The sequence below is a fragment of the Neodiprion lecontei genome, chromosome 5 (genome assembly GCF_021901455.1).
Source record: "Neodiprion lecontei isolate iyNeoLeco1 chromosome 5, iyNeoLeco1.1, whole genome shotgun sequence".
Lineage (NCBI taxonomy): Eukaryota > Metazoa > Arthropoda > Insecta > Hymenoptera > Diprionidae > Neodiprion > Neodiprion lecontei.
Genome location: NC_060264.1, coordinates 10,173,293 through 10,186,645, shown reverse-complemented (window position 1 = coordinate 10,186,645; position 13,353 = coordinate 10,173,293). Strand labels below are relative to the sequence as shown.

Below are 13,353 nucleotides of genomic sequence, written 5' to 3'. Positions count from 1 at the left end.
TTTGAAAGTAAATTAAAATTCTCTTTGGGTTAAAATCAAGCGCGATCCTTGTTTTGCAAACCTATTCGCTGTAACTTTGTTCGTGTAACAAATTACACTCTGCAACTTGGTAGAACTGTAACGAAGACTTTGTGTGTTTTTTGAATAGTCAAAGTTTCAGGGATCGCGGGGAATCGACGTTAATTTTTATACATACGTCAATGAAGAAGCTGATAATCTATTCAATTTTGTAAATAAATTAAAAAAAAAAAAAATTTAATGAAGTTTTGATCCGACAGCTTCTATTGGCCCAGCAACTTTTTCTGTTCCTTTTTTTTTTTTTTTTTGCTAAATCTTTTACGATGAAGCAGACCGAGTCACCCAAAAAATATTGCCACAGGTATACGCGATATATTTTACGAGTAAAATTTCATGTCAATTATCCGGCGTGCGTAGAAATTCTTTTTAGTCCGCATGATGCGTATGAGAAATGATTTGAGCAGCATGCGCCTGAATTAGGACCGATTTTCATACTTATACAAAGTAATATGCATATTGTACGCATCGCAAAGTGACACTCTATACGTTGTGAGTTATTCCCTATTATTCTCTAATTTCGATTAGCTAATATTTCGAACGAAAATCATTTTATTCAAGGAACTCGGCATGCCCTTATAATTCTGTACAAGGATTCACCAACTAGTGTTTTAATTGCTTTAAAAAAACTGTGATGGTCGTCTTTTTTTTTTTTTTTGTCCTATCAAAGGAAAAAGATGTTGGTAATATATCGTCGTCGAAGTTTCACGTTTTTTTAATCTCGTTACATGTATTTTATTTACTTCGCTATTTCAAGTGTAGCGAAAGAGTTTGCGAACTCTATAATACAGACGAAACAAAGTTGGACATTTTTCAAAACAGCTCGGTTGGTTTGAACAAACTAAAACGACCTTCATCAGTCATACTCACTTCCGGCTCTGCCTACACGCCTACCCTTTTTTTCGCGAATAAACAAACGTCTCCATACATACATATATATTCGTCATTATATTCTCTCGGTAGCCAAACTCCTTTTATTTATTAAACTACTATTAATAATCCTTTCTCGCCTAACGAATGTATTCGATGTTATATATCGTATATATCGCATGTATGTATTTATAATATAATGTATAGCGTAAATATCGTAAAAGGTTTACAGGCCTGAAGCCTTTATGAAATCATATCACCAAAAAATCAACAAATAAATATCCTACTAATATATATTAAATATACACATTAATAATAATAATAATAATAATAATAATAATAATAATAATAATAATAATAATAATAATAATAATAATAATAATAATAATAATAATAATAATAGCAGTAGTAGTTGTAGTAGTAGTAGTAGTAGTAGTAGCAGTAGCAGTAGTAGTAGTAGTAGTAGTAGTAGTAGTAGTAGTAGTAGTAGTAGTAGTAGTAATAATATGCTCTCCCAACAAATAATATGTATATGTATATATATATATATAATATCGATATATAATATATATATAGAGTTCATCTATTTATTAATTCATACTATATTTCGTATAATATAATAATATATTAGGCATATCTATGAAAAACTACCCTTGTATCCCGGAAGGGGCGGTGAACGAATTCAAACCCGCCCTTTCTATCTCCGTTTCAAATAACACTTCCCCCTTTTTACCCCCCCGCCCCTCTCCCGCACCAACAATCCCCGCGTTGCTTGTTTACATACCTACAAAGCTATCCCTATCGTCAATTTCGTGTGGTCAGAGCTCACAGCCAAACCAATGTATACGTTATTAACATTAAAACCTGCACGAGTAGTTTACAGCAGCATCTCTCGGCGTTTCGAATCTTATCCAAGGGACGAAAATAAAATAAAATAAGAAAAGGAGAGAAAATCAATTAGAAAATCAAAAAACTACTGCAGTACGGTTTATCACCCTTGTAGCCGCTCCTTCTCAGTTTATATATCACCAATTATGTACTTACTAATCTATATATATATATACATACATACATATATGTATATATTTATATCATATATATATATATATATACGCTTATCACTCTCGACCCGCCTGCCAATTATCTACCGCACAAAACACATTCTCATATATATATATATACTTACATGTTATATATATTTATTTATTTATTTACTTTTTTATTCATTCGTTTATATTTGCAGCCGCATTGACGCGGTCAGGGCCGAGAGGAAAAAGCCTTCTCCGGAGTAGGCCGGAGTTCTCTTTTTATGTTCATATTACCTATCATTTTTCGTTTCTTTCTTCGTTCTATGCAACATTACGTAACTTACCTTTTATTATTACCTACGTGCCTATACATTCCGTTTTCCTAAACTCCCGCCTCCTGCCCGTTTCTACTTACATAATTTTCACCCTCCCCACGCGATGCACGCTCCGTGACATGTTGCAAATATCAAATTTCCCGTATTCTCGCATCCCGCGGTCTGGCGTGAGCACAGTTCCCTGCAATACCGACCCGGGATTCGTTTGATCTCGCGCACTCCAGAGAACGACATGCATTCTCTTTGAACTAACGTCACTTCCGTATCTGTAGTTGAGTTACAGTATCGGAAATAAATTTTAGGGCGAGGCTAAGCAATATGGCGATTAAAACTGGGCTGTCAGTAGACGGTTTTAGACCAATTATACGAACAAAATAGTACGAAGAACTTGGTGCAATTTGTGGAGTTTTAGTTTTTTCACATTGATTCGATGTACTGCAAAAAATACGACGCAAGAGGTCCTCTACAGTTAGATACGGCCCAGATATAGTATGATATGGATTTTGCCATCAGATGTCACACGGGTATATTTGCTTTCCCCATGTTGTGTCAGTTGGTTTTTTGCCGCCAGAGGCCGCAATGCTAAGTGACGATCCCAAGCATTCGCCTGTTCTGACCCACCGAGTTTTCAATCACCTCGAGCAAGGTTCGCAATGCGAAAATTTCTACCGTTAAACAATTTTTTGAAGTCGTTTCTAATGTTGAGAGATATAAATTCGAAAAACTGGTGATTTCGAAAAATTAACGACGGAGCCAGGAATCGAACCTGGTGTCTAGAGATGCTTGACCGGACCCTTACTCCACTAGTCCACCTAGCCGCCCTGAGTCTGTTATCGTTAATTTCTCTCTTCACCAGTGAATTCAATTTGTTTTCTTGTGCTTGGTATGTGTGAGTAGAAAGTTTCGTGTCTTGAGCACCCGATGTAAGAATGTATGCAGATGTATGTTTACATTTTGGAATCTTACGTTGTTTCTAACGTATGTTCTTTGGCATCCTCAAGAAAAAAAAATATCTTTACTAGTAGGTTATAACCTGCAAAGCTTTGAACTAATCAGTATCTAAAGATGTCGTTACAGTTTAGAAGAGCACCATTTTCGATATTTTTGGCATTCACACATGCCAAGGCAATGTTTTTAAATTAATTTCATTGTAAAATTCTATTGCTAACAAGGTTCTTGTTTCGTTTAAAGAATAAATTTTTTTAAATCCTATCGTCCCGACGAAAGAAGTCTCGAAATGTGTAATTCTTCAACTTCGAAACTTTACCTTTCTTTCACTTATTTTACCAGCTTGAATTCAATGCGTAGAATAGTTTTAACAGTTTTAAGCCAGCGAAAATTGTCAGCATAGTCGATAAAATTAATTAAATCGAGCGTTTTTTAGTTCCTGTACTTCATGTTTCTGTATGCAAAAGACTTCGATAAAAAACCGCCTTTGTGACTTTGAACTTAATAAAGCTGATTTTTTACTCTCTAAGAATCTCTTAAAAAATCCCGCAAGTCCTCGTCTGAATTCCCTGTAGGAATTCCTGCCTCGTTTTCGTACAATTTTTATATCAATAGCGGGAATGATCATCCTGGAGGAAGAAATTAGGATTCAATGCTACATGAATTTTCAGTAGGCTCAGCGCCTTCCTCTCGGTACATTTTAACTCAACCCTGAACGATTCCGGATCCTTCCTTTCAGTGACAAGTTGAATGTCGAGTTAACATCATTGTCAACGGAAGAAATTGGACGATAAAATATTCAGATGCTCGCCGATGGTAATTCGTGAACCGAATACTCTTGGGTCAGAACAAGCTAAAACGGGTCCGCACGTGGCAAAGGTTGGAAGCGTTCGATTTGTACCTACTGTCGGTAATGCAGGTAAATCAAGGAGAGAGATCGGAGAAGGAAGTGTCAGCACTGAAGCGCGCGAGATCAAATCGGCTTACGGCGAGAATTGGCAGAGAACAAATGTTTAACGGGGGCCTTTCTCTGACCAGGCCCCTTCGGATAGTTTGCATCCTAATAAGAAGTGTCTAATTATTAAAAATAGGCGCGTACAGCGGCTGCATGGAGGGTGGCTTCCAGGGCGCGGTGGATCGCGTGTAGCCGAATGAGACCCCCCAGGGATGATGGCGGGGTGGGGGACGGGGATGGGGATGGGGAGGATGACGGGGAGAGGGAGGGGGAGTGGGTCCGTGAAGGGGGACGAGGGTGAGGCTCGGGGTGCGGGAGGACGCGACGGACCAGGAAGGGCAACCGAGGTACCACCCTGCGCACACCCGGTGCCCCGGCTCACTTCTCTTCCGACTCACCCATCGGCGACGTCTCCGTGTCCTGCCTCTCACTGAAACAAACAAACAAACGGAGGGATTTAATTCCAAGTATCCATAATCGCATTTACAGTTTGATCTGGAGGGACGATGAAACGAGGGGTTAAATAGACAGTTATGGTTTCGAAGGAAACGCGAAGATCATTGGGATCGATCCAGGTTTGGCTGACCTTGAACTTCACGGTCCGGTGCATTTCCAATTTAAGCAACATCGTTAAGTGGACCTTTTTCTTTTTTGATATTTTCACCCGACCGATACTGGATCGAGCTACTTCAGACTGGCAATAAGTAATTCCGCAAATTCCGCAAATTCCGCTAATTGGCACTAGCTCGAAATTAAGGCGAAGTTGATGATGTGGCGGTTAAGTGGTAATGGTTATCACTATCCTTTTCGTTCTGTCAAACTGCATAGTTATTCCCGGAACACGGGCCATTGAGATGTACCTCGCACAGAATTGTAATGAACCCTTCACTACTGGCAATCGGCGACGTTGTGCCGGTTCAAAGCACTAGTTAAAAAATCTGGGCAATTAAAGCCATTAGTAAGTACGCGAATGAAGCTCAATTACGATGAGTAAATGTTAGGAAACCAGCGCCAAGAGAGGCATTGTGAAAAACTGATCAAGTTCGTAAGTAGCTTAGGCTTCAATTACCGTGGTATTTCGAATAAAAATAGGAGAAAGAATGTAAAAGAATAAATATAGAGTATTACGATTTACTTGATGATGAAGTGGTTAAATTTCAATGATTTTTCCGAGTACATATATTGACTGCAATGACTGTTGTTTGAATTCAATCATCAATAATGAACCAAAACATAAATCGTGGATAAAACAATTTCAATGTGTAGTTTTTGTGACTCAGGTAAGCCACGTATGTTGTGCAGCGCAGTGAATAATGGTTGTAGGGCGAACATAACATCAGTTCGTTTATTAGCAGAGATTACTCATGGAAATAGAAACGAGCTGGGTCGTTAGCTGTGAATTTTCTTTAATACTTTTATCCACATCAACGGAGCGGCGAATGATGAATGCTTTGCATCAAGCTTTTTGTCCCGCCGTGGCGCGTACCTGGCCGTTCGTATATGAATAGGAACAAGGGTGCGACGCAGAAATAATACGGAGAAAGAGGCATTAATTTGATTGCAAAGCTCAACTGTACAACACGGCGATGCAGCGATGATAAACGAACCCTGTACTTACTCCAATTTACATAAAATATTACGCGTTGTAAATTATTATTGCGAACAATAAGCCTTGCTGGCATGCTGGCGAGATTACTGATAGAGAAATACGTATCACTCCCGGTAATAATGACCGATCCATCTTTTTATGCATCCACTGTTCGCGTTATATCGGTCGAAGCAGTTCATACGATCGTGACACGCTTCGAGCGATTTCATCCTCTCATTGGCGGTGGTGAATGAAAAATACTGGAACCAAGTTCGGAGAATAAATTTCGTCGACTCGATGGTGAATAATCCTCAGCTCAAGAACTACCAAAGTGATTCATGAATGAAGTACTGGCGGATTTTAATTGTCAGTAGAATGATTTCACGGGGAATGAAGAGGATGAACTTCGGCTTAACTGTTTCCAAAGTTGGTTTGTTCTCAGATAACGGCTTACACCGCAGGACCGGCGAGTTGTACGAAGACAATTGATTTGGTTGGTTTCCGTCACGTCCCTCCATGTGGGATCGAGTCTACTGGGGATGATAACGAAGCGGCAGGTTAGCGAAATCCGGTTTTGTCGCATACGTGCGTGAATAGCTGGTGACAGACATTACCGTGCGAAGATAGTATACTTGCCAGAAGAATTTTCGGACGATTTGAGAGTTATCGTTTCGTTATACTCGATTGCTCGATGGCTGGAAGGTATTCGACGAATGGAAACTCTGGTGAAGCATGCAAAACGCGGGTCCCCGAGAAGCCTGCGTAAACTCATAACGCGAAATTTACTCATTGGGCAGAACAGTCGAATAATTAACATTCGCTTAGCCCCATACGCACGTAATGAATTCTGGCAGCTTTGCATGCTGAAACTGAAACAGCGCTCGAATATTGTATCATGCCCGATAGCTCTTTCATCGAACACGAATTTGCACGTGAATGGTATGGGATAAACAGTCATCGTTCCAATGATCACCCGTAAATTCACAAGTTCTCCGCTGACGCTTGAATGGATACTACTACCACCATGTAGGACTGTCAAATTTCATCACGAATAATGGATGGACCTTCATTTTCCCGCAGTATTCCTTTCGTTCGAGAGAGTAAGACTCTTGCTGATCAATGAAATAGCCAGGTACTCAGCGATCTATCTCCATCAAGTTATGGTACAGCTACTCAATCTATCCGCTTGAAGGATAAAACTTGGGTAATAAACTAGTAACACCTTGCGTCAATCGGAGAGCTATAACCGTCTTGATACACTTAGTATCATGGATGTTTGCACAGGGCAGAAGTTTGGAACAATGCTGGACTAATTACGGAGAGAAATCAAACTTCTGGTTGGCCAAATCGAGTTCATTGGAAACGCCTGTGTTGACCACTAGACCAATATTGGTAAATTATCCTTCGTGAGGGAGCAATTAATGATTCAGCCATATCGCGTGTGCAATACCGATGTTGATCTACCTACCGCAATCGGATGCACAAAGGCCATTACAACGGGAAATGAAATCGCCATTACGGCTGTTGAAGGTACGATCATATTTTCTTAATGAAACACTGCCTGCTAATTACACTCGAGCTAGTCGCTAGTGATCAGCTTCCAGATCACACGTTAGATCGCAACCACTGTTAGCTCATAATTGTTTATGACGCACTAGGCGATATATACAATTGAAAATGTTTTTACAAATTTGCATTCTGACAAAAATTACTTCCATGATTTGTATCTCATGACTTTTTATTGCCTAAATACTTTGCAGATCAAATTACAAGGTTGAGTTTACGTGACATGTCCGTGACACCTATAGGATTGGAGCCACATCCTCCAGTACGTTAGTAAGTAACGACGGGTGATTTCCGGCGACAAACGAGATTTCCATATTTACGTTTAATACGTTATGTCGCATAACCAATGCTTGTCTGAAACGTCGGTAGCAGTCAATCACAGCTTGAAGCCATGCCTGAAATCGTATGATAGTCGATACGTGTATACGTACATACATCAACTATTCCATTACCGGGTAAATGAAGTGTTGTCAGGCCTACAGCACCTCATCCTTCTAGTATCATCTTTGATTTGAAACATCTTTGCCAACACGGATTTGAATGTCGCGACGTGTCATGAATTGCGGTGAATGTTGATCTAAGACTGAAGCGTCAATTTCTATTCCCCTTACGTACCAGTCCGTAGATGTTCGCGGTGTAACCGTGATGTAATCCTGTCACGGAGCTATCAAATCGAGAATGCTTACGTCTTGGATGATAAATCGAGATAACGGCACTGACTAATCTAATTGAAAAATATATATTGCCACTATTATAATTAGCCAACTGAACTAGCGAATCATCATCAGACAGACACGTACAACAATTTTCAGATTTGTAAGAGCCTTTGGTATTTTGAGAATAGTGTTGTGAATGTTTTTTTTTTAAATTCACTCTTGTCAGCAACACGAGGATGTTTTAGCTCATTCAAAACGGAAGACTCCACTCAATACGGATCTACGGGTTGAATTTGGTCTTTATGATTTCTTCTCTTTTATTTACAAAAGTTGAGAATGTGCAATGTTTGGAAAACATCGTTTTTCAATTAAGCCTACAATCTCAATTTAGACGGCTTTCAAAAATCAGTCACGAACAGTTCACTTCCGCGGTGTCATAAAAGCTATTGCACCACAGTTGTTTCAAAACAAAAGCAAATAAATTAATATTCGATAGTAATTTTTGTATAACGTGAGCACGTTTTATGCGTTTTTCCATGCGTGTTTTCCGCATACAAAGTACCTGTTTCTATGACGGTCTAGTGAGTCTGTGAATGCGCATGCGCGGAGTACAGAAAAGACCATTTTTAAATCCGAGGAGTGAAAAGTGGTCTTTGTTGTACCACGCGCATGCGCAGTCACAAACAAATCTGACATTACGCGACCCTAACCTCAATTCCGTGCTTCGAGAAAAAACGCGTAACATACGCTTGTTATATAAAGAATCGTGTCCAACAAGGAGACAACGGTATTTTCGCCTCACGTACTTGCAATATTCGTTGTCGGCTCACCTACGACTTATATTGGAAAATTACGCTCGGCCCGAAAAGACCGAGTTTGCCTCCTCGTTACACAATATACTATTTGTCTTTTGTGACTCTTCAAATATCTTATAGAATAGAGATATGGTATCGACGGGCGGTTACCGAACCTATCTTTATACCGTCCGAAGATGCTATTCGAGCACCTTTGGGTTCAATCTCGTCGCTAGTCTCAATTAAGGGAATGGTGGAAGGAGTAAGACGAAATAAGGAAGATTTATATTCGAGTGCATAAATGGTTCAGTCGAATACTAAGCGGTGTAGAGGTTGTCTAGTTGAATGAAGTGAATTTTGAAGTATAATATAGTTGAAATCAGGATTTGGAGTTAGGAATTGGTCTTGTTGAGTTGTAAAGTAGAAATTACTTGGTTGAATTTTGGTATTGAATTGAGTCAGGTTGAAATAGTGTGAATGCAGGAAAGGTGTAATAATTCAGAATAATGGATGGAAATATAAGGACAAGAAAGTGACTATAAGGTTACTATAAAAAATTCTGGGAAAGTTACTATGTGGAAGTTATACGCAATGAATGATCGGAAAGGTTAGAGAAGATGTCTGACTGAGATGCCAAATGTAGAAAAGAAAGAAAAAAAAAAAATTCTCAAATTCAAACACAATTCATAACAGTAATAGCATTTCTCATTTAATCACAAGTCAGTTGTACAGAAAACGATAAACCAACAGAGAATTTCCAACAGTATGAATCAGAACGTTCAAGAAGTGACAACTCAGCTGGGACTCCTGGTTTTTCATAAACCAAGTTCGAAAAGAATTGAAGAGGTCTGAAAATAATTTAGTACCAGCTTCTCCTAATTTGTATAATCGGGAAAAACATGATCATTCAATATTTGAACCTGGAATTTACGAGAGGAGACAGGTATTCAATCAAAATACATTCAGGGTGGCTTTTCATCGAAATTCGCAAACTGGAATGTTCAGTATTTAAACATGAATACCCGACGAAACATCTTCAAAGACAGAAATAGACGATCTTGCCGCGGGGGAGCTTCAAGTAGAAAAACTTAGGCATCATAAAAGATTTCCCTTTACCCGCTGGCGACATTATACAATTTCTTTCATCCTCGAGATAAGATCTGCAGGGTAAGCGTTCGTTTCGGCCAATGAGTCGATGATTTCGAATGTCAATTATTCGTAGAGATAAAGCGTCGACACTTCTATAATTTTTCGATAAAAGATATCAACCTTCGGTATTTCCGATGCCAAGTTCGCTCCATCTATAAAAGCATATCGATTCCGTGACCAATACAGAAATTCTTGGCCGGAATCGAGACGAACACAAACGGCAGAAGATGAAGCTATTCATCTTTATCGTTCGCCCAGATCTCAGTGCTAGGAAAAACTTTAACGCAACAACAATAGTAATAACAACAATGCATAATAATAATAATAATAACAACGAAGATGTCACTGGGAATACGATGGATCTGAAACGCAGTTCGATTTTCTATTCGTTCCCCTTCCTCGTATCCTCTTCTTTTAACCTTCTAACGATGGACTCGATGTTACACGCTCCTGCAAAAGCATGAATGCAGCTTCGGTACATGAAATGTTTTCCCATATCTCTTCAAATATCTTTTCAACAGATAACGGCGATACGCGTATAAAAGCGTCCGACTGCCGTTCGTTCGACACTCGAAACACAACCACGGGGCTTGTTCGCATCGTTATTTGTTCGGTTTCTGATACCAAATGGATGGTGTCCGTTAGATCCGTCGTTAAGTCACGTGTGTCACGTGAATAATGGCGATAGCATGCCCCCCGTAGGTACCACTGTAGGCAGTATTGAAAACTCACCACCTGGTGACATTATTGATCCAAGGTGTATCGCGAGGTACGCGGCCACGCATAATAATGCACGAACTACGTTTTTTCCATTTATTCATATTTATATCCATCTAATCGTTTTTCAAATTCATTCTCACGGGATTGTAAGGACAGCGGGACGTGACTGCGAGTCACCATTCTGTAAACGAAATTCATATCCCGGGTATAGGTATTGTATATTAGCGAATGCTCTCTTGGTACGGAGGATGTCGAATTCTCCTGTTTTACCGACAAATTCAACGTAACATGGTTCACATTTTTTTCTGTTTTCCTGAGCCACAAAATCGCTTTAAACTTTGGGTAAAGATACGCGGTTGATAATGAGTAGGTTGGCAAATTGATGAAAATATACACACCAAAAAATTATTAGTGAACACACACCGTATTAAAATTTACACAGTGTCCGTCAACTTTTTCAACTTCTCTTGATGGCGATATAAGCTGGAACGTAAAGCCTATAACTTTCTAAAATTTGGAGTTAAGCGTGAAATTCGATTTTTCTAACCTGTCGGTAAAACAGGAGTGTTGCACACTAGCTTAAATTACTGATCAAAGGCTGTAACGCGAACCAGATAAAATCTCACACGAAATAAAAGGTTATACCTTGTACGAACGTGTAATCCGCGTATTATATGTCAAACAAAAGAGAATACAGAAGCTACGACGCGTAAAGAACAGATTAGATGCGTTGATATCATTAATTAGAAGGTGCTGGTTTAATCAAGTGAGAGGATGTTAGTCGGGTGTTGGGTAATGATTAACATCGTTATTGGCACGTGTTCGCGGCAGATGAAGCAGAAGGAGAATCAGAATCAAGGGAAGAGAAGCGAATAACGAGAATCGATCCCGTACCGATGAACCGAGAATCTGCAGTACTTTATTTATCACTTTTTGCCAAATATTTTTATCGAACTTAGATCAGAGGGAAAAAATATCCTGTATTATCCAACATGTTAACATTTTGAGTCACATATTATTGGACGGAGTCAACTTTTGTAACAAGATTGTTTTCTGTGGCTTTTAGGGTGGCTGATTACGAATCTGAAACCAGATTTCAAAAGTTCAAGATGGCGGATCAAATATGGCGGAAGAAAATTTCAAATTTGATCAAATTCGGTCAAAAAACTCTATGCAGTGGTTTTTCGGGGTCACTACCTACAAATCTGAAAGAAAATTTCAAAAATTCAAGATGGCGGGTCGAATATGGTGGACGAAAATTTCAAATTCGATCAGATGCGGTCAAAAAACTCAATGCAAGAGTTTTCGAGGTCGTTGGTTACGAATCTGTAATCAGATTTTAAAAATTCAAGATGGTGGATTCAATATGGTGGATGCAAATTTTTTATTTGATCGAATACAGTCGAAAAACTCTGTGCAGAGTTTTTCGCGATCACTGGTTGGACTTACGATACTGAATTTTCAAAATCTGATATCACATTCGTAATCGACAACCCTAAAAACATCTGGACAGAGTTTTTTATCCGGATTCGATCGAATTTGGAATTTTTGTCCACCATATTGGATCCGCCATCTTGAATTTTGAATTATTTTTTTTTGATTAATCAAGTCTCTTTGCTCTTCAACTCATTTTTGGAAATAACTTATTCTTGAGTAATTTTTTTTTATCATCCACGTCCAGCGGTACCAAATACGCGGAAATAATAACATCCGTGATGTAGGACTTAGGGTTGACGTCTGCGAGTTAATTTACGAAGAAGCTAGAAAAGAAAAAAATGTCGTCCTACATACCGTTTTTCCAAGTATCGAGGTTAATTGTATGCGGGATAAGCCAATCGCTTCTGGCTGAGAAAAACAAATTAAGTTTATTTACGTTAATGATTTGTTAAAGCAGGCCTCTCGCATCTTATACGAACCATACATCGCCAATTTCGGCTCGCAATTACATCTAATGAAGTCGATGGAATCGTGAAAAAAACATCGCGTACCCCTCTCAAGACGAAGTGAATAGCTACACTGACAAGGAGAGTATTTCTTTAGTAGTACGTAGTTTCATCCATTGAGTGGAATGCCTTATCAAAAAAAAAAAACCGGTTGCTTATTTTTGTCTGAAATGTTAATTTTCATCATCCATCTCTTGACGTTTTTGACGACAGGTTCTCACAGATTCACGTGTAAGCGTATGTATCATTATTTCAGAGCAACAGTCGAATATAATCTGCTAATTTTCGATAACCTGATGAATTTTAAATTGAACGAATGAATTGAATGAACGAATGGATGAAACCACACAGCAGAAGCTCCATATTTTGGACCAAAGAAACATTCCAATAAGTTATTCGGCAGAATCTGTGATCCTCAGGCCCGATACTCTCCTTTGGAGTCAGTGTTAAAGAAGTAACTGCTATAAATTCTCAATCAAAAGTGAGTCTCGTCGACAATGTTGAATACTTTACGATGAGATAAGAATCGGAAACAAATCAATCACAATAAATACGATACGAAGATTAAATTGGAATAATAATAATGCGCAAAAGTTATCAATGAAATTATTTAAACAAAACATTGTTTAACAAATTTTTAGGGAATGTTTTTTTTTTGTCATGTGAAATGAATTCGTTGATTTTTCGGAATACACATCAATTTTTAAAAAATTTTCTCACTATTTT

General features: G+C 38.7%; 1 protein-coding gene across 1 annotated transcript in view; it reads right to left on the bottom strand.

Moving 5' to 3' along the window:
* Positions 1 to 13,353, bottom strand: part of LOC107226692 (protein abrupt) — a 164,805-nt gene that overhangs the window by 46,064 nt on the left and 105,388 nt on the right. The window contains exon 9 of the mRNA XM_046742044.1: positions 4,610 to 4,641. Within this exon, the coding sequence (XP_046598000.1) occupies positions 4,610 to 4,641 (32 nt within the window). The remainder of the gene's footprint in view (positions 1 to 4,609; positions 4,642 to 13,353) is intronic.